Source organism: Mustela erminea, chromosome 12, assembly GCF_009829155.1.
Source record: "Mustela erminea isolate mMusErm1 chromosome 12, mMusErm1.Pri, whole genome shotgun sequence".
Lineage (NCBI taxonomy): Eukaryota > Metazoa > Chordata > Mammalia > Carnivora > Mustelidae > Mustela > Mustela erminea.
This window is the reverse complement of record NC_045625.1, coordinates 31,798,114-31,819,461: the sequence shown is the minus strand read 5'-3', so window position 1 is coordinate 31,819,461 and position 21,348 is coordinate 31,798,114. Positions and strand designations below refer to the sequence as shown.

Genomic DNA, 21,348 nt, shown 5'->3' with positions numbered 1-21,348 from the left:
ATTGTCCTGGGAGTTTTGTCCAATGCAGTGGAAGCTTCCAGTCTCATGTACCAGAAGTATGTGTCATGGAAATCAGAGAACCAGAAGTAACAAACCCAGTGACGTCCGTGTGATGGCTTTGGCCTGCTTTTCTTAACACGATCTCATTTCACAGAATGGGAAGAGCCTAGAGAGACCTAACCTTGTGCTCATGGGAAAAGTGGTACACAAGGAGAGAATGTGACTTGCTTCAGTTCTTCTAGCCCCTGTTAGAGACCAGGAACACTCAGGGAAGCTAGTCCACAGAGTTGGTCTAAGGCACAGCAGGACCTAAGAGGAAGGAAACTCCTTCCTACAGGCTGTGCCATACATTCCCATCATCCCTCCCAGCATGTGCTGGTGACAGCTGGGGAGAGAGGTCAGCTGAGCCCCTGAGCCTATTCTCTGATAAGACCTCACCAGCCTCTGGGGCAGCTCGTGAGAGGCTAGGGCATGGACCTGCTTTGCCCTCTGTGGAAGCCCACATGGAGACTGAGGCTCATACCTCCACAGTTGGCTTTGGGGGTCACCCCCCAGCAGTCCCCACTAAGGTTGGCCTGGCCCCACCATCCATGTCCAGGGGCCCTCAGTGCCCTCCCCAAGGCTTCTGCAAATATCTGGGAGGTTCCTCTAGAGCCAGTCTCCTGCAGGGTCACCTCTGTTGGTGGGGTCTTCTCCTGTCTCTTCTGCACTACATCCCCTGGGGCTCCCTTCCCTTGATTTCTAGAAAATCACTCAAAACACCCCAGTGATCAACCCCTAAAGCAAACCCACTGTCAAGCCAAAGTCGTCTCACAGAGGCTCTTGGTATTTTCCAAACTATTAGAGGTTTAGGGTATTAGGTGGGTTATTACTAAAGCAATAGACAGGCTCAAATGAAATATTTGGCCTCTCCATTCTGAGAGTCCCTGGGCCTTGTCTGCCCCCGCCCCTTCTCCCTCTGCCCACCTCTAGAATCTACCTTCCCTGCCAATCCCTGTGCCCCCCCCCGCCCCCACCTTAGCAAATCCAGGTCCTCAGGGGTCCTTTTCAGTCCCAACAAAGGGCCAAGAGTGTCCTCCTCAGAGGACCTTCCCTCCCTGACAGGACTCAAGTCCCAGCCAGCACCCTCATGCTTCCCCACCCCCCTGTATGCACAGGGCATTGAGAAATGTGTTGCTTTCCAGTGGTCTCTCTCTTTATGTATTGTGTCACACTCACAGACTTTAATGGATATGTGGGTGCCCGGGTCAAGAGACAGAGCCCTGACCAATGTGTAGTGAACCAGACCCTGTTTATTCTTCTCTGAGGGAGAAGAACGCCACCCAAACGCCCCCATTTCCACCCATAAATATCTCAGTACGCTCTCCGGGCCCACTCCTCAGAAATGAGGGGCTTATTCTCAAGAACACAAGTTGAGGTTGATGCTGAGTGATCTCCCAGAGCGGGAGTCAGCGACTTCAAATATAGGGTCCTCCCTGGTGGTGGAGAGGGAGTAGGGCTCCCTCTGGCTCTGTCACTAACTAGCCATGTGACTCTGCATGGTTCCCTCTTTTCCCGGGCCTCGGCATCCTCGTCTAGGAACGGATCATGGGGTCCTCCACACGGAACATGCTTGGGCCTTTGGGAGGTGCTGGGAGGGGTGGGCCCTGAGGCCCCGCATTCCTGCTGGCCTCCCTCCTGCTGGAAATGCTACTCCTCACCCATCCGCTTGGTTTTTCTTATGTCACAGGGTCCGGAGGGCATACCTGGGCTGCCAGGATTTCCAGTAAGTACCACAGTGGCCCTCCTCCCTCTGTGCTCTGGGGCTGTGTTCATTCTGTTCCTTCCCCGTGGAATGCCACTCTCGTTCTGCATGACCAAGCTCTGGTGCCACCTTGTTCATGTAACCTGTCCTCGTTGGCCCCCACATGGAGGGATCCTTTCCTCCTCTGAGACCCATAGGCTTTATTTTCAGCTCTTCCATGATTCTTTTCTGCCCTGAATAACAGTTATTTGTGTCCTTGTCTTTTTTTCCCTCAATTTTACCGTGAACAGCGTGTGGAGGTTGGGTCTTATCTCTCTCTTCCACAGTACCAGCGGAAACCAGACCCCGTGGTTGGCTTTCTATGAATGCAAGTGGATGAGTCAAACATTTCAGTCGGTAGATAGATAGATACGGTCGATACAGTTCCAGCAGATCAGTTTCCTAAAGTGAGAAGGTAGCAGCGATGGGGGATGGGGGAAGTGGAATCATAGACCGGAAGTCCAATAGTTCATAGGAAACCCCACTGGGGTTTCCATTGTGGAAGGTGAATATGTGTTTCTGTGTAGAAACTGATCAGTTCTGTCTAGAACTTGGAACCTGTGCTGAAACTCAAGGCTCCAGAGTGAAATCTACATGATTTCTCCAAGACACTAAAGCTCTGGAACGTCCCATTGCCAGCAGGCCTATACACGGTCTCGGGGAAAATGAAGGCAATTTATCAAAACTGTGACATAAATTGATTCTTCATGGTGGGATGATAAGCAATTTCTTTTTCTGTTTCTTTTTTACCTTTCTGAACTTTTTACGTTTTGTAAAAGGAGCATATCCGAAAATGACACTGAAAATACGTATGAAGTAACCCTTAGACACAGGAGAGAGCGGCAGCCGAGGAGGACACCTCTTTGTTAGGAAAAGAGGCCACACCTCTGAGCCCCGGCATGGTGGCTTCAAACTGGTGGCATGTTCCAGAATACGTTTCCCTCTAGATGAGTAGTTCTGCGTTCCTGAGGGAGCCTATAGGGCTACTCTAGGGAGCAAAGAGGAGGCCACAAAGGCAGGTTCCAATAAAGCAGCTCTGTTTGACATATTTTATATATTGGGTTTTCATTTAAGTCTTGTTTGAAAAGGGACGGCAGAGAGCTTCATCGCTAAAAAATAGTAATCACAAATATTTGAAAGCCACTGCTCTCATGCATAAGTCACCCATTACCCCAGCGGAGAGGACAGGAACTAGTGGAAAGTTTCATGGCAGTAAAGCGTGTGAGCCTTTTTGGGGCAGACGTCTGGCTGTGAGTCATCGTCACAGGTATTGAGCGTCTGTTGGAGTTGAGAAGAGGTCAGCTCTGGCTGGGTGTGCAGAAGTTGGCTCCTCAAGGGGGCGAACGGGCCTTCCTGCAGGGGAACAGGCGTGGGCGGAGGCCCAGAGGAGAAGGGGAAAGGCTCACCCTGGGGGGGTGACAGGGAGAAGGGGATGAGGTCTAAGGCTGTCTGGGCTGGGTTTGGATGTCAGGCTGGGCTGCCTGGATCTCGCCCCATAAGTGGTAGGGAGCCAGAGAAGAAGTAGGAGTCACGGAAGGTGAATGGTGGGTGGAGGCCGGCTACGGGATGGCCTGGAAGGACCCACAGGGCCACCCGAGGCAGCAGGATGAGGCTGTTCCAGTGGCGGCTGTCAGAGGAAGCCTTTGCTCAGTGTTGTCTTCTTTCTGCCAGACCCTGCCAGATCACGGCTTCCTGGCTCATGGGGATTTCTTCCCACCAGCAGAATGACCCTTCATATTCTACTTTTTGAAAAAAAATAATTCCACTTGGCTAAAGCATTTTAATCTTAATAAACCATAAAATAGCCTCTGATGATTCCTTCCAGGGCCCTCGAGGACCAAAAGGGGACACCGGTGTGCCTGGATTTCCAGGACTGAAAGGAGAACAGGTAAGAGGGAGCCGGGTGTTGAGTGACATCACGCTCCAGAATTGGCCAAGTATTTCCCAATGGCTGAAAGTCACCGTTAACTTCCGTAAAATTTCTGAGATATCCTTCACGTACCACAGAAGCTATCCCTTAAAGGATTGTCACCACTATCCAATTCTTGGACATATTCTTTCTTTTCTTTCTTTCTTTCTTTTTAAGATATTATTTATTTGATAGAGATAGAGAGCACAAGTAGACAGAGCAGCACACAGAGGGAGAGGGAGAAGCAGGCTCTCCGCTGAGCAGGGAGCCTGATTCGGGGCTCAAACCCAGGACCCTGGGTTCATGACCTGAGCCAAAGGCAGACACTTAACAGACTGAGCCATCCAGGTGCACCCAATTCTTGGACATTTTCATGCCAGGAAGAAACTTTGTGTTTATTAGCCATCAGTCCCCAGCTCTTAACTTTTCTAATCTCCATGGTCCTCCAAGGTATAGGTGGGCCATGGGAGGAGAAATGGATTCTCATCTCGGTTTGGGAAAAGAACTCAACACGCCCTTGAGTGTTGTTGTCACAGAGGCTGTGCTTTGTCTAACTCCCTGTTGGGCACCCCCGCATTAGAGTGTGTACTCCCCAAGGGCAGGCCACATGCCAGTTTCTTCTCTATAGTTCCTGTGCTTAGCGTGGGTCATGATAAACAGATGGCAGTCAAGACATTTATTGAATAAAAAATATATAATTAATGAGTACAATGAATGCTGACATTTAGAAATTATAAGCTGGGCATTCTGCATTTGGATGGCAGTCTTGGTCCAAAAGCTTTGGAATAAAAAGCATGTCCTTGGAGCTCCCAGGACAAAGAGTGGACCTTTATACGCTTCCACCTTTGCCTCTTAGAATTAACTCCCCAGTTGGTTTTTATAGATAAGGTGGAGAATGACATCCCTACACAGATTGCAAATGACTGGGGACTGGGTCATTAATTCATCTATCCATTTGTGTGCTCATCCGCCGCATTTATGTTCCCTGGGGTGTGCCAGCCAGTTTCCCATAGTAGGCACTAGGGACACAGAAGTAAGATAGGAGGAACGGACGTGCAACTAGCCGACAGAAAGTATGTCCACTGCTGCACCGAAGGTCTGTGCAAAGCCAGTAGGAGCAGCCCTGGAGCCTGCCTTGAGAGTCACGGAGGGTGGTTATTTCTCCAAAAGGAGGGAGCATTAAGCTTCTCTCTTTCTTTCCCCCCGCAACACCCGACCCTGGTCCCCCAACAGAGGCTCTGATGTCTGTTGAACCACAGTCTTGGGGGGAGGGGGAGCAGTGTGCTGGACGAAGGGGGTCTAAGTTTGGCGCCACATGGGGCAATGTCTGGGATGCTTTTCACTGCCTTGGGCCTTTGGCAAGCAGCTGCTCTGGCTTGGGAGGAAGCCTGGTCAAGCAAGAGTGGCTCTTGCCTTACACAGTTTCTAGAGGGATCTACATGCCATGGCCGCCCCTAATCTCCTGCCATCTTGAAAACTGGGAGGGCGCCCAGCCAGCTGCCAGGCCTCACAGCAAACAGGCTTTCGCTCGCTCCGCCTCTAACGCTCTTGTGCTTGTCCTTCTCGCTGCTGCCGTGCTCAGGACTGCCTTCCCTCACCGGCGGAGGGGTAAGAGCTGAACACGAGGTGGGCGCTTAGGGGGACAGAGGGAAGAGGCTGCTCTGCTTGCTTCGGCATCACTATCCTGGCTGCTTGTGGCCCCGTGGGAGGGAGACTTTAGTGGGGTCCAGCCCAGCCCCCCCCCCCAGGGGCCAGCGCTGAAGCTGGGAGCCAAAGCCTCGGGGTGGTATCGAGGGTTCCTCCACCGGCCTTCTCTGTGCACCAGTATCTTCTATCCACCAGCCTCCTGGGATAAGGAGACAGCTCTGCTGAGGACAGGATTTGGGGGTGGGATTTGCCACCAGTCTCCCTATCCCCCGAGCTCCCGGCAGCTGAGATAACTTTGCCCGATCAGGTTTGCCCGGGAGCCTGGCATTGGGGACAAAGTTCCACATGGAGACACAAGTCCTCTGTGTTGAGAGAGGCTCCTGTGTTCTCACCTGTCTCTTTTCCAGTTACAGATGTTTTAACAAGAATAAGGATCGTTAGGAAAGAAAGCCACAAAATAATTGGGAGTCAGAGGTTCTCAGAGGGGTGCTGTGTAGCAAGAGGTGGGGGGGGGGACCTCATCAGGCTAGTCCCAAGAGGGTAGGGGATGACAATGCAGATCTGTCAACACTAGGGAGCCCTGGGCGGGGGGAGCTTGCAGGAACCCTGCCTGGTCCTGTGGTGTTTGGAGGCAATAACCCTGAGGAGGCTGCTAGTGGTTCTTTCTCCAGACACAGGTTATGTTGAAGCGGTGGGGCTGGAGGGGTGGGGCAGGATGACAGGAATGTGGGACTCAGGCAGTGAGGAGGAGCCCCATGTCATCAAAGGTTCTCTGAATTGCAGGGCGAGAAGGGAGAGCCAGGTGCCATCCTGACAGGGGACATTCCGCTGGAACGGCTGCAGGGGAAAAAGGTAATTGTGTCACCCGACCCTGAAGGCAACCATCTGTGTCAGCATCCCAGGTTTGTTACCACCATGGACTGTGGCCCTCTGAATGACAAGTTCATGTCTTCCTGCTTTAGGGTGAACCTGGAGAGCACGGAGCCCCGGGACCAATGGTAAGCCGGTGCGCCCCTCGGCCAGGTCTGGTCTGGGGGCTGAAGGGTTTATCATACATGGGTCCTGTTAGACTGAGTTGTCCCCGTTGTGAAAATAGAAAGGATGTGGCCCGATGCGTGTGGATTAGGGTAAGCTAATTGTAAGGCAGTAGAAGTCTCCCCGGTTTAACACGGCAGAGGCGTGTTGCTCACTCCCGCCAAGCCCATGGTGGTAGTTCCTCGGCAGGCCTCTCCCCTTCCCTCCAAGCTGTGACTAGGGGACCCAGGACGCTTCCATCCTGTGACTCCACCATCTGGTGCTTCGAGACCACATTGGCATCTTCCAACTGGCAGGCTGGGACTAGGGAGAGGAAAGAGGCCATGGAAAGTGATGAACATCATCTCTAGCACATTCTACTGGCCAGAACGAGCTCAGATGCTTAGGGTGGGATGGGGGGAGGGCGCGCTCAGAAGTGTGGTCGAGCTGTGTGTCCAGGAAGGTGGGGAGGCCGGGATGGTGCTGCACAGGTACCCCGTGCTCACCAGCATTGCCCCGGGAGCCTCTCCAAGGAATCCCAGAGAGCCTCTCTGCTTTTCGGATTCTAGTTGTGGATCCATGGCTCCTTTGTCATGAGGTCTGGAGCAAGTCCACTTCTCTCTGGGTTTCTGTTTTCCCATCGGTAAGGGAAAGGTAGTGGATTAATACGAGGTGATATGATAGGGCCCTTCCTGCCTTACTTGCTCTGGGAATCAGTAACCCAGTTGGGCTGCTGAATGGTTTTGGAAACTGCCAGTTCTCTCTAGAAGGAACTACAAGCCTCTCTTGTCATAGTCTCCACCCCCTCCACTAAAAAACAAGAAAGTTGAGGTGTAGGGTCCCCCACTGTGGCTCAGATACACCGACACTTCACGCCATCTCATTTCATCCTCAGCACTCGGAAGGGTGACTATCAGAATCCTCATTTTAGAGACCAGGACACCGAAGTCAAAGAGTCAGGAGCCTGCCATCTGTCACACAGTTTGTAAATGGTACACTGGGGATCTCGACCAAGCCTGTCAGACTCCATGTTCAGGGTTTTCCCACTGCCTCCAGGAAGCATTTCTTCAGAAGCATTTTGGCCTGGAGATTTGCCCCCAAAGTTTCTTCAGTTGAAGCTGGACCTCAGGCTTGGGGAGAAAGGACTCAAAGACACATGTCTTCGGTGAATGAATGGGCCATAACCTCCAAGGTGCATCCTTCAAAGGCCCTTCTGAGCCCTTTGGTCCTTTAAGTCAGGCAGAATGGATTGCCCTGCAGAGGAGAAACTATGGGTTAAGGCAGACTGGGGGAGTATTGTGTTCACCACTGGTTAACCACTTACTATCATCTGGTCCCATGGGAAATAGTGGTGGTTAGCAATGGTGGCCAGCAGGCTGCTGGGGATGGCTGCTTTGATGGTTCCTACTGAAGTCTGGTGTGAGCACAGCTTGCCAAGTACAGATTGGAAGGAAGCACCTCCTAATTTGCATAAAGGTGCCTTATAGGGCAGCCGTGGCCCTCATGACCTGTACAGCTTACACTTCCTGTACAAGTTCCCTCGAGCCATGTTGCTTGTGGCTCCATGGATCAGCATATCAGCATCCCCTGGGAGCTTGTTAGAGATGTGAAGCCTTGGGCCTCACCCCAGACCTCCTGGGTCTGCATTTTGACAAGACCTGAGGTGATGCCGGGCACACTGACATTTGAGAAGCTCTGTACTAGAACATACCACCAAGTGGCCTATGCCCTGTGATTCCTTCTGTTCTTTCATGAGGAGTAATGTGGGCTGGGTCCGTTATGTTCAGAGCGTGTTTCTGCTCAGCTTTATTTGCCAGTTTCCAGGGCATGAACGTATATGTTAATGGCAGCAGGAAGAAGGGGCTTAGCTTAAACTAGGCATTCCCTTGGGAGACAGGGCAGACCCACCTACAGAAGTAGGAAGGGGCAGACTGGAGGTAGAGCCTGTTCTGGGAAGAGGTCATATGCATCGTGGATCTCCCAGATGCCAGAAGGCATGAGGGTTCCAGCAGGAGATTGGAACAGGGCTGTGTCTCTAGAAGCATGAAGACATAGAAAGCCAGCGCTGGAATGAATAAGGGTCCACAGGTCAAGGACTCCTCTGGAGAATCGGGGCGCTAGCCCAAGACTCTGGTCCTGAGAGTAGGAGCAAGGCAGAAGCCCAATCCTGGGTCAGGTTCTCGGGCTGGGTGGACATGAGGAATGAGGCAGGATTACATTACTCCAGTTGGAGACATGTCCTGGGACCTAAGACCTAGAGCATAGATCCAGCTTCTAAGCTACCCCTGCACCCCGCTACCTGGGGCTCAAGGCCCTGAGCTCCTGATCTCTTGTTCTTTCCTAAGCTCTAACGGAAAGGGTGGGGTTGGGAGTCTGGGGCGGGGCAGAGCCTACAGGAGCTCCGGGGGAGGTAAGGGGTGGACCAGGTGGTCCCAGAATAGAGCAGAGAGGCTGGGAGAAAGGGGACAGGCAGGTGGCAACTTCCTAAGGCTCTTGTCCTCCTTCCTCCCTTCCGTGATTCGTCCTCACCCCTGCTCATGAACGCAGGCCAGTGGCCCCCGTCGCCTTGGCTCTTGACTTTCTGTTCTTTCTAATCTGGTAATTGTTTTGCCTCTAGGGGCCCAAAGGACCGCCTGGACACAAAGGAGAGTTTGGCCTTCCTGGACGACCTGTAGGTGTCGGTGTTCTCCGACTGAACATGAGGGGCAGACGCGTGGGCTGGGCTAGCTGCCGGGAAGTGGGTTAACTAAGGCATGACCTGTGGGTTTCAGGGTCGCCCGGGACTGAATGGCCTCAAGGGCGCCAAAGGAGACAGAGGGATCATGACGCCGGTGAGTGACGTGACCACTGTCCCAGCCTTTCCCCCCACCCCCTGTGGGATAGAGCCCTGAGTTCGGTACCCAAAGGAGGACCGAGAGTGGGCCAGGTCCAGCAAGTGAGGCTTGCAGACAGAATCTTTAGGAGTGTTTTTCTCCTTCCTCCATTGCCTTTCAAAGATCCTTCAACCCCTCCCCGTCCTCCAGCTCACCCTCGGGAGGCTCCCTATCCCTGAGAACACCTTAGTGGAACAGAAGCTTCCTTGTTCAGATCCAAGACAGAGATGAGAGAAAGCAATCCAGATGTGGTCAGGAAATCTGGTGTCCAACCCCAGTCTTCTGACCCTGGGGTAATAATCTGTCTTCCCTCCATACCCAGTCCTGGGATTTCGCACATCTCTAGGGGCTCAGGACGTGTTTGTGAGCTGGTATCGAAGTCAGCTTCTTAGGCGGAAGCTCCCAAGAGGGCAGACATGGGGGACAGCAGCAGGCTCCAGGGTCTACAATAAGGAAGTCAATGTTTATTGAGCACCTACTGTGTCCCACACTCTCTGCTAAGTCTCCTTTTGTTGGCGCCACACTGTCTCTCCTTTGAATGTGTGGAAATCAGGAATGTAGTTTTACTAAAGCTTGTGGGGACTGGCTCAAGCTCGTCAAGCCGCTGCCGCTGCTAGGGAAAGCAGGCACTCCTGCCTTCACTTAGGATAATGAGTGTGGCTTCCGAGCAGGCCAGACTCCTCATGCCTGTGGTCAGAACCTCGCCCCTCCTGCTGAGCAGTCCTGCTTCCGATCCACGCTCAAGAAATCTTTGTATGGTGTTAAGGCCGGGCTGACCTGACTTTGAAAATAGCTCTGCTATTGAGGAAGAGTTTTACATACATTCTCCTCGGTACCGAGTCTGGTGAAGGACCCTCCCCACCCCTCCTGCCCCCCCACCCCATACCAGGGATGTGCTGGTGGAGAGGTGGTGGGTTCTGTTGTTGGCTGAGCCCCACTCTGGGAGTTAGAATCTGAGTTCCGACTGTGTGGCCTTGAGCAGGTCACTTCCCCTCTCTGGGCCTCTATCTCCATTTGTAAACCAGGGAGACTATCTGTTCCGCTGCCCCCACCCCCACCCCACCCACCCCCTGCCATGGGCTGCTATAAAGATGCCCTGGGAGTCCCAGAGGCAGTTGTGCTCTTTAGAAGTGTCAGGCCTACCTGTGGGAGAGGTGAACTTTAAGAGGAATCTTCTTTTCGAGTCGTGTCCCCAAATCCTGGAGGAAATAACCCACATCACCTCTGCACACAATAACCGGAACTCAGAAAAGACCTTTCTTCTCCCGTCAGGGCCCGCCTGGCTTACCTGGTCCTCCAGGCCCCCCGGGGCCCCCTGGAGCTGTGGTTAACATCAAAGGAGTAAGTTGAGCGGGGTGGTGGAGGAGACCTTCCGCGGGAATGACCTCGGACTGGCCTAAGCTGGAGTCGGGGGGCCTGATGGCCTCACTTCTGTTGTTCTCATTTTGCACAGGCTGTCTTCCCCATACCAGTCCGGCCACACTGCAAAACGCCGGTAAGTAGTGGGGAGTCACTGCCTTACAGGCCAGACTGGGGCATAGAAAGCAACCTAGAGGAGGTGACCAGTCTTTGTCTTGAGCCCTTGCAGTCCAAGGACATCCTCTTCGATATCTCCCATCACCCCGAAGTAACTATCTGGAAGCTTCTAGAAAACAGACGGTGGCAATGAAACATACTGGGTCTTCTAAAGGTGCATGTGCTGTCAGAGTGTTCCTTGTATTGGGATCAGGAAAGCAGTGTCTCATTACTGTAACCACATCAGCTTCCTGCATGGAACCGCCCAGTAAGAAGGAAGAAAAACCCTTTAAAAGTATCGATGGGAAAATATAGCAATTCCAATCAGTGTTCTTTGCATTAGGAGCTGTGGGCTAAGACCTACAACTGAGTTGGGGTGTCCCTTCCTAACTGGGGTGCTGCATAGCACACAACCCAGAGAGGCGAGCACTCCCATCCACTTTGTAGTGAGTGAGCAAACTGTGATTCAGACAAGCTCTCTGACTTGTCCAGGTCCGTGGTCCTAACAAGCTGGGGTCGTCCCTCTGGTCCCCTGGCCATCAGGCACCAGGTATAGACACTGTGACTCCCAGGGTTCAGGCATGTGCCTGGTCACCCAGCTAGGCAGTGGCACTGTCGCTGAGGACTTCCCTGTTTTGGGAGGGTCCTGTTTCCATGGGGAGGGTCAGGGAGAGAGGGCCTGTCCCCATGCACAGGCATTAGTCACAGAACCATGTTTGATCACTTTTTCATTCATTCAACAAGTATTTATTGAGGACTTGCCCAGAGCCGAGAACTCTGCTGGGCCCTGGAGACACAGGGGTGAACTAGACAGGCGTGGCCTCCCTTCTCAGGAGCTTGCAGATGTCAGTTTACAAAGATTCCTTGCAGTGGGTTCATAATTGATGCTTATTGGGTGTGGTGGTGAGGCTTGGGTCAGAAGCTTTAAAATGACGCAGTCTGGCTGCGTGTTTGCCTGGACATCTGTCTGTGTCAAAACTTTGAGGCACACAAGTCTGCAGCCCAGGGCCTGGGAACTCTGGCTTAGAAGGCCAATGACAGGACCCACTAAGATGACCAAGGGGCCTGCCGCCTCCCAGATCTCCATGAGGACCACAGGAAGCCAGGTCATGTTATGGTGATGGCCTGAAGGGACACCTCCAAGAGACGGCTGCATCCTGCCTCCTTATCATACAGAAGGAGAGCCTGTTTGCTCTAGGGACCCCGTGAGTTTGTGCCCAAAGCCCCTCTCCACTAACACGGTTGCAGGGGTCAATGGAACAACCATGGTTCAGCACTCGGCAAACTTGGAGATCTTTGTAAATATGCTACCGCTGTCACCACAGCCTGTACTAGAACCTTTTGCCGTAGCCATGGCCCCTGGGGTCATGAGGTCCCTGAAAAGAAACCAGTGATGAGCTCAGAGCATTTTTTTTTTTTTAATGTCTGTTAGCTCAGAGCATTTTTGATGAGTTTTTGATTTCACATTGTCTGGCTGGACACCATGGACCTTTCTGGATCAGCTCTCAAAATGGACACTTGGAAGAGAACTGCTCTCTGTCCACAACCATCATGCCATAAGCCCCTTCTGCTTTCAGCCCCTTTCTTTTTTTTTTTTTAAAGATTTTATTTATTTATTTGACAGAGAAATCACAAGTAGGCATAGAGGCAGGCAGAGAGAGAGAGAGGAGGAAGCAGGCTCTCTGCTGAGCAGAGAGCCCAATGCAGGACTCGATCCCGGGACCCCGAGATCATGACCTGAGCCGAAGGCAGCGGCTTAACCCACTGAGCCACCCAGGTGCCCCTTTCAGCCCCTTTCTGACACCACAGGGTCCGCCCACGGTGGGAGCTACCCTATCGGTGTAGCTGCATGGTATCAGCTTCGCACTGCAGCCTTCTTCCCTAGCTCCAAAGTGTTGTTTGTAGGGGTTCCCATCCATGCCCCCTGTTCTTCTCTTGGTGACCTCTGAGCAGCTCGTGACCCTCCATCCAAAAGCAGGAGGATCCCGGTACCAGAGTGGTCACTTTGATTCTACGTATCAGCTGGCAAAGGGTGAAGCTGGGTATTAAAAGCAGGGCTGCAGGTAGCTCTATTTTGTAGATGAGAAAATGCAAGAGTCTGGGAATGAACTGCGAAGGAGTGATTATCTAGGATAACTTGGGGGCCGGCCCCTGACTCCAAATATGGAGTCTAGAATAGCCCTTGAACCAAATGCTAACCCCCCTTATTAATTACCGCTCCCATCATCAGCTCCTGTTCGTTATGTCCTTCCTTGATCCTATGCCGCAGCAGAGCTCATGGCTGGCCCAGCCTTGTGACCGTGAACATCACTCACTCAGATGCTTAACCTCTGGCATGAATCAGTACGAAATCATAAGAAAGGAGGCTAAGGACACTCATAGTTGGCCACGATTTGTTATCTTGAAGCTTTGTGCCTTCCCTTTGCAGAGTTGTCCAGCCAGTGAGTGTCCCCCAGGCCTCTGGTGCCCACCGCCCCCACCCCCTCCACATTGAAGGCCTGGTTTGGCCTATGCAGTGAGGGCTACTGGGGAGCTGAGCGTTTGGGAGAACCCAAGAAGGGCCTGACTCCATGACAGGGTGCCTTATGACCTTGACTCTCTTCCTCTCCAGGTTGACATCTCACATCCTGGGAATTCAGAACTCATCACCTTTCATGGTACAGTGTCCCTTCTTCACCTTATGGTTCTGTGGGACTTTTCCAGACTCTTGTAGCTCTGTAGAAGGTGGTCTTCACTCCCAGCACTGGACCTATGACTCACGACTGGGAAGATCTAGCTGCGTGTGGTTGGGAGCAGGGGTCGCGGGGACAGTGCTGTGGGGCTGGGCACCTCTTTTGGTTTTGTCACACATCTGCATGTTCTGTACATCTTGGTGGGACTTCTAGCTAGCAGGAAGTACTCTGTGCATTTGTTAGTTTGTTCTTAAAGCATCCACAGAGACCATAACTCATGACAGAACCCCATGCTCTGGGATGGGCTGCGGCAGGGGAATCTTACGCCGTTCCTGCCACCCAGGCCCTTAGACCCCGTGAGATGGAACTATTTTAAGAACCATGATAATGCAGTGTGTAAGGAACAAATACAGGGAAGGGCCATGGGAGCTCAGAAGCCCTTTGCTTCTGCGTGTTCTCAGACCAGCAGCAGCAGCACTTCCGGAAAGCACGTTAGAAATGCAGCATCTCTAGCTCCACCGCGGACCTGCTCGTCCGAGGCTCCCTTTAAGCTCCTCCTGGAGGTCTGTGCGCAGGAGAGCGTGAGAGGCGCTGGCTCTGGGTGTTTCATTAGTAGATACCTACAGAGGGCATAGGTCAGGAGACAGGAGCCTGCAGGGGAGCAGTCACTCTGCTTCCCTGTCCCCACACCACTTCCCTGCTTGTCCCCCTTTTGATTGGAATCTCTGAACACTTGCTGTTTAAATGGGTAAAGGTCATTTTTTCCCCCAAGACTGACCTCTCTTGTCCGTGGCCTGTCAGGCAGCAGTCCCACTGATGATATCTGGCCCCGTGGTTTTTCTGTTGCTTTTGCAAAACCAGACGGCTTTGACCCTCCATGCTCAGGTCCAGTTCAAGGCTCTGCCCCTGCCCCTGGTGCAAGGTGGACATTGGGGAGGCAGCGTGGGCCTGGATTTGCTGTCTCAGATCCCTGGGGGTTCCCTGTCCTCATAGAGCCACTCTGGGAGGCAGAGGGGAGGGAACAGACATTTCTGGACAGGACCCTGGTAAGCCTGGGTCCTGCTACTTACTGTGGCTGTCACTTCTGCTCCCTGCGGTGAGCACCCTCATCCATGGTGGGGAGCTCAGTAGCCCCTTCCTAGGGCTTCACCACTGCATATGATCTCACCGTGGGTGGGTGGAGGCGTTCCCACCCTCACCCTGAGACTGCGTCTCCCTGCTGACCCCTGGCCAGGGTGGCGGCATCATGCCTCTGGTACTCACACCCCTTCCCCCACGCTAAGAAGCCTGAGCCCCCAGCCCCATCTCTAGGCTCAAGGTTACTGCTCTGTTTATCTCTCACACCTCTAGGGAACTAGGAAGCATCCACAGGAACTAGGAAGCAGAGATCTGGTGTCTCCCCCACCCATCAAAGTGGGCACAGGGGATTGCTTCCCTTCCCTAAGACTGAAGTTCCAGAAGGCTCCCTCCCTGCCTCTCCTCCATAGAAAGAGTTGGAGAGACAGGTCGCTTCTCATAAGTCCTAAGAGATGGTGGTGGGGGACACAGCTGGGATCCTTCCAGCTTTGTACATGGAATACTTAGCTCCCTTGGTGTCCTCTGAGGGCACCCCTGAGAGATTCCTTTCCTCCCCTGCACCACTGTATTGCACAGGCAGAGAGGAGATGGCACTGGAAGCTTGACGGAGTGTTGAGCCTGTGAGGCTTTGTGCATGCAGCTGTCCAGGAGAGGGTTACCGGCAGCCTCCGCTGGGCCCCCACCATGCACTACAGCCCCTAAGTTTAGCACTCATTCTGTCCTGCCTTGCGTTATCCTTCATATATCCATCTCCCCAGGCAGACAGAGCTTTGCAAGGTGAGGAATTGTGTCTCATGTATCTACTTCTGCCCTCCCCATCATTTAGCAAAGGATTTCATACCTTCAATAGGACTTTGTTTATTGAGTGGACTTTGCTAAAGGGGCTCAGTGTGAAAACTTGTCTCAGAAACATTTTATATAGAATGAAGGTGATTTTCCATTTTTTTTTTTTAAACAAAACAGAACATATATGTGTTTGATGACAGGTGTTAAAGGAGAAAAAGGATCCTGGGGTCTTCCCGGCTCAAAAGGAGAAAAAGGCGACCAGGGGGCCCAGGGACCACCAGGTATTCCAACTCTTGTTCTGGATCTTGCCTTGGATCTTTGTTCATGAGAAATCCAACCAACTGAGCCAGAAAGTAAGACACATTTTACTACCACACTGACCACAAGCTCCATGGAGTTCTAGAGAGACCCAGTCATGGGCCACACATACATGCGATGGAAGGTTGGCAGGAGAGACCAGTTCCAATCATTCATGCTTCCTGTGCAAAACAAGGCCCACAGAGGGCCAGGGACATGCCCAGGATCCCACAGTGTCCGGGTTGTGGGGCTCAGCCTAGGGGCCCAAGTCCAGTAGCTACTCTGTGAGCTAAACCAATGCGAGGTCACCTCCACTAGGGAATAGTGATGGTTGCCAACTTGGAGACTTTTTTATTTATTTATTTTAAAGATTATTTATTTTGGGGGGGCATGCTAGCAGGGAAAGGAATAGAGAGAGAAGGAAAGCACAGAGCCCAGTGTGAAGCTCGATCTCACAGCCCTGAGATCATAACCTGAGCTGAAATCAAGAACCAGACGCCCAACTGACTGAGCCATCCAGGTGCCTCTTGGAGACTTTTGGTTTTGAATTGCTGAGGTTATACTTGTGAATTTTACACAGCATTTCCTTTTCAGGCCCTCCTGTAGATCCGGCTTACCTGAGACACTTTCTAAACAGCTTGAAGGTGAGTTTTTCTCTACCAGACATTTGGCGGGTGTTTCCGAGTGCTTGGGCTTAGGTCATAGACTGCTTTTTCTTACTCTTACTGAATGTTCTCGGCTTGCAGGGGGAGAATGGAGACCAGGGGATTAAAGGAGAAAAAGGAGACTCTCACAGTGACTTCTCTGTGTCGGGGCCTCCAGGCCTGCCAGGAAGTCCCGGCTTGGTTGTGAGTAGTGACTTCTTCTCGCCATCTGCCTCAGTGAGCCCAGCCTTCCCTGAAGCCCCCCAGAAGGACCAGGCAGTTGGAGAGTCAAGGGTCTGTCACAGCACCACAAGCTGGAGACAGGACTTGGGGATTGGCCTCCCTCCCTTGTATTTCTTTACTGATGGGGAGGTTGGCCAAGACCCATGGAGGAAAGGGAGCAGGCTATGGCCATATGCATTCCAGCAACTTCCAGGTCATTCGCCACATTGCCTTGTTCACGTCAATGGTGGAAAATTCACTCAACCCAAGGAGTTACTCATTGTGAACATATCAGATAATGAAGGCAGAAGGGAAGGGGAGGGAGATACTTTAGGAGGGGGCTCTTTGATTCTTCTGAAATGTCATCAAAGAAGGAAACCCTAGATAGGTTCGGTCTTCTTAGGATGCCAAGTTTCTCCAGCTCACAGGAGAGAAATACAGATTATACCTCCAGTGAGATAATGACCGGATCATGACCCTCAGGAGCCCTAAGCAAACTCTGGTTCCAGAGCTCACCGTGAGGGTGGACCCCGCAGAGCCAGGAGACCACGGGTCCACTTCCTCCTCTGCTGAGAATTCGCTTTGACACTGAACAAGCCCCATCCTCTCTCTGTGCCTGAGTTTCCCAATCTGTGAAATGCAAATTTGGGACCCTTCTGACTCCAGGGCTCTGTGGAGTTGGACACGGTGCATAGACATGGACATGGACATGGACATGGAACATGATGACTGGGCTGCTGTCCTCTAGCTCTTCTTCTGCCAGAGCTGTGCCTGGCATGGAGGCTAATTACTGACTTTTAACCAACCTACAGAGACTGCTGGGGCCTCAAGAGAGTGATGCTGCGTTTTCTTTTCTGTTACTGTGCTCTTGCCTTGACAGGGCCAGAAAGGGGAGACTGTTGTCGGGCCCCAGGGACCCCCAGGGGCTCCTGGCCTGCCTGGGCCTCCTGGCTTTGGAAGACCTGGACCCCCTGGGCCACCAGGACCCCCAGGGCCACCAGGACCCCCAGCGATCCTTGGAGCAGGTTAGTACCGTGCGTCATGGTCTTTCATGCTTCCCTGCTATTGTGCTCACGGTCAGCTGCCCTAGCTGAGTGGCATGTCTGGGCCACACTGAGTGACAGAGAGCTATTTCCTGGACAGGCTTTTCTTTCTTCTCTCTTTTTTTAAACTGGTGTATAATTTATATGGTATATAATTTATACACCATAACATTTACCCATTCAAAGCGTACAGTTCAGTGGACTTTAATACATTCACAAGGTCGTGTTGCCATATCCTCTCATTCCAGAACGTTTTATCATCCCCAAAAGACACCCTGCACCAATGAGCAGTCATTCTTGCCCTCCTTCCCCCACCCCCCGCCCCAGACCTGGGCACGTGAAAGTGTACTTGCTATTGCTCTGGCTTGGCCTCTCTGGGCCTGTCCTGTCTGAGGGCTCACACCCCACATGGCCTTCTGTGTCTGGCTGTCTCCCCTCCATGTGATGCCCTCTGGGCTCAGCCGTGCTGTAGTGTGCCCTAGCTCCTCCTTCCTCACTCGGGCTGAGTGCCAGCTCGCCGCGTGCACCCGCTACCTCCTGCTGCTGCACTCCTCGGCTGCTGGACACCCGCCTTGTTTCTGCTTCTTGGCTATTGGGAATAATGCTGCTGGGAACATTCGCATACGCATTCTGGGACATATGTGTTCAAGTCTCCCGGGGGTGTGCTGTTCCGCCTGGCCTTGCCAAGTGCCAGAGACACGTGTTCACTCTGTTTCGCCTTTTGAGGACCTGCTGACCTGCTTTCCAAAGTGGCCACCCTGTTTCTGCAGCCCCTCCAGCAGCGCAGGCCGGCCCCGGTGTCTGCTCGCTGCCACCCACCCTTGTTAGTCTTCTACCCGTTTTATTTTAGATGGCGCCATGAACAGAGAGCTTGCGCTGGTTTTTGTTCGCCTTTCCCTACAGCCTAGAGACATGGAACACCTTATCATGTGTGGGTGGGAACTTCTTGGCTGCTTTGTCAATGCCCGGCCCTCAGGGGACTCGAGGACAAGTGTCGATTGAAACCCTCTATAAAACTCTCCCTACCCAGAGGTCTCTCACTCCCTCAAACAACAAACAGGTGAAGTAGAGGAAAATCTCCCTTTCCTGAATGTTCACCAAGCACCCAGCACTCCATTCGTCACTCTCCTACGTCATTCATGGAATTCTCACAGAGCCCTTCAAGGAAGGTACTAGCATCTCCATTTCACAGATGAGGAAAGTGAGACCCACAAATGTTTCCAAGGTCACATGGCTAATTAGGGGCACTGATGGGAAGCAGACCTAGATCAGTGTAGCTCCAAAGCCCGTGTTCTGCTTCCCGGGCCCATGGTGGAAAAGCAGCAGTCAGAGCATGAGTGTGTCACTTTTGTTGTTTGTACCGGCACGAGCCATGTGTGACAAAAGGACCCCTGGGAAGGGAAGTGTCAGGGACATCAGGGAGAACCTTACACAGGAGGTGGCTTTGGGATTGGGCTTTTGGGGCGTTTTGGCGGCAAGTGATGGAAATGTAACTCAAACTGGCTTAAGCAGAAGGGAAATTTATTGGATGTGAAGAAGGAGGTGAATCTTTCTTTGTGGGAGGGACCGGCCTACAGCTTCACCTCAGGCACAGCCTAGAACCGGGGACTCGACCCCTGCAGGGATTCTCTGGCCATCTCCTGTCTCGGCTTCTCTCTGTGTGCTAGCTTCACGTTTCTTCACCACAGACCACATCCCCTGCACGGTGGGAAATATGGTTACTGACAGCTCAGACTTTCCACCGCTCAGCTAGAAATCTTGGCCTTCTTTCTCGGTTTTAGTCTGAAAGGTCCTGGGGTGGAGAAGGCCTAGGGAAGAATTCTGACCAACCTGGCCTGGCCCCGATGCCCAGCTTTGGGCCAGTCACCTGTGGCCAGAAGGCGGGATCACGTGAGAACAGGACGGTGCCTTCTGAATCCAAATGGTGAGGGGTCGTGGGGAGGGAAGATCTCAAGAGAAAGAGGAAGTGAGGATCCTCGTCCAACAAAGAAAGAAGTTGCTGGGCAGATGAAACCAGAGGAGTCAACATAACCTTGGGGGATGCGCAGCAGTGGCGGGAGGAGGGACACTACAGGACGCAGGGAATCTGTTGTTCACAGCCGCTCAGGTCTCCTCGCTCCACTGACGAAGGACTGTGTCGCACCTAGGGCACGCCATCCCCGGGTACAAAATGTCCTATCAATTAGCCCACTTAATCTTCGCAGCGACCCCGGAGGGAGAGGGAATGGATATTATTATAAAACTCATTTCATGGATGAAGACACTGAGGCTCAGAGAGGCTAGGAGACTTGTTCAAGGTCACAAATCGTCCTAAGGACTTGGCTGAGATCCCAGGTCCTCCAACCCTCTCTTTGCTGGACATTCAGCATCTATGTAATGATTTTCCAGTCCTATGTCAGAACTGCGGACTTCCTTGCCCAGGAGCAATCTCATAGGATAATTTTACTGGGCACTTGCCAAAACATCCTGAACTGCCAAGAGCTTTGCAGATTTGGGGGTGGGAGTGGGGGGCGGGGTTTGGAGAGGTAGAAGGAGAGCACGGGCTCGAGGATTTTTCTAGGGAAGAGGGCTCTGACTCTTCAGACCCTGCGAACCTCTGGCGGGATCCTGTGTCGTTTGTGTAAAGCACATCCGTGGTTTCGATCTTTTCTCCGTTCTCACTACAGCCCAGGGAAGAGGAAAGGCTGGTTTACGTTTCACAGGTGAGGAAGCAGGGGTTCAGGGAGCTTGTTGTTTCCTCAAGACATTTTTGGAAACTCCACTCAGACTGTCCTATATGAACAACAGAAACAATAGGGATGCAGTCACTTGCGAAACTGAGAAAGTCCTAGTGTGGCTTCATGTGGGGTTACCGTCAAGAAGCCCGGCTCTCTCCCAAACCTGTCAGCATGATGGAGTCCCAGGCTGGGCCCACAGCCCCCCAGCTGCACTTGCAAGGCTCAGGGCTCCGCAGTGCTCTGAATGGGGCTGTGAGGCTCCCCTCGGTGACCGCCCCCACCAACACCTGAGGTGTTTTGCGGAGATGGTGCCTTTTTGTAACTTCTCTTTTTTGTTTTGTCTTAGCTGTGGCCCTTCCCGGCCCGCCTGGCCCTCCAGGACAGCCAGGGCTTCCCGGATCCAGAAACCTGGTCAGTATTATTACCACTGCGCGTTTCTCCTTCTGCTCTGGCTGGGTTTCCTTAGAATTTCAGCTATGGGGTGTAGGGGCTAGCACACTTTTTAGGTAAGAATTAGGTCTCCATGACCATAGAATTGGTACAATTCCACATAAAGAGGTTCTTTACAGTGTCTTTAGGTGACTTACCAGGTAAAAAGAGAAGAGAATACAAAAACATTTATGACTCTGGTTCCACCCTTCCAATCCTTAATTGGTCACAAGAACCAATTCGATTACATCCAACACCAGAAGCATCAGAGTATCAGCAGGCTCACGGCAGGGCCCCTGCTGATCAGATTTCCCCTGGGTCCTTGCACCTTCTTGCTCCTTCCCCCGGACATCTCTCGTACATTTGTTCCCCTGCACACCGTGGGCCCAAAGCGTAGCGAGTGCTCAGAGATGATTACCATGCCCAGGAAGAGGGACAAACACCTCGCAAGGATGTCCAGAGTCCTGGGAATGCTCTGAGATCTTGGCTGGATTTTAGCTGAAAAATGTAGCTGTCAAAGGAAAAAAACCACCCAGCAGCTGACAGAATGTTGACATTGGGTGACTTTGGGGCATGTCTAAGCCATTTTGATGCCCAAAGTCATGATTTTCAAGACTAGGTGAAAACTAACTTTTTATACTCTTTCTCAGTCAAGATGAAAAAATATAGGCTCTCTTGGCCGATATTTCTCAGAGGTATGATGCCTCTCAGGAGGTTTTG

At 52.4% G+C, this 21,348-nt stretch overlaps 1 protein-coding gene across 1 annotated transcript in view; it reads left to right on the top strand.

The window, feature by feature from the left end:
- COL15A1 (collagen type XV alpha 1 chain) overlaps nucleotides 1–21,348 on the top strand; it is a 103,247-nt gene that overhangs the window by 71,753 nt on the left and 10,146 nt on the right. The window contains exons 22-35 of the mRNA XM_032307715.1: nucleotides 1,730–1,765; nucleotides 3,609–3,671; nucleotides 6,123–6,191; nucleotides 6,302–6,337; nucleotides 8,971–9,024; nucleotides 9,125–9,184; nucleotides 10,499–10,567; nucleotides 10,680–10,721; nucleotides 13,353–13,398; nucleotides 15,477–15,557; nucleotides 16,168–16,217; nucleotides 16,320–16,421; nucleotides 17,320–17,464; nucleotides 20,546–20,610. Coding sequence (XP_032163606.1) covers nucleotides 1,730–1,765; nucleotides 3,609–3,671; nucleotides 6,123–6,191; nucleotides 6,302–6,337; nucleotides 8,971–9,024; nucleotides 9,125–9,184; nucleotides 10,499–10,567; nucleotides 10,680–10,721; nucleotides 13,353–13,398; nucleotides 15,477–15,557; nucleotides 16,168–16,217; nucleotides 16,320–16,421; nucleotides 17,320–17,464; nucleotides 20,546–20,610 — 918 coding nt within the window. The remainder of the gene's footprint in view (nucleotides 1–1,729; nucleotides 1,766–3,608; nucleotides 3,672–6,122; nucleotides 6,192–6,301; nucleotides 6,338–8,970; nucleotides 9,025–9,124; nucleotides 9,185–10,498; nucleotides 10,568–10,679; nucleotides 10,722–13,352; nucleotides 13,399–15,476; nucleotides 15,558–16,167; nucleotides 16,218–16,319; nucleotides 16,422–17,319; nucleotides 17,465–20,545; nucleotides 20,611–21,348) is intronic.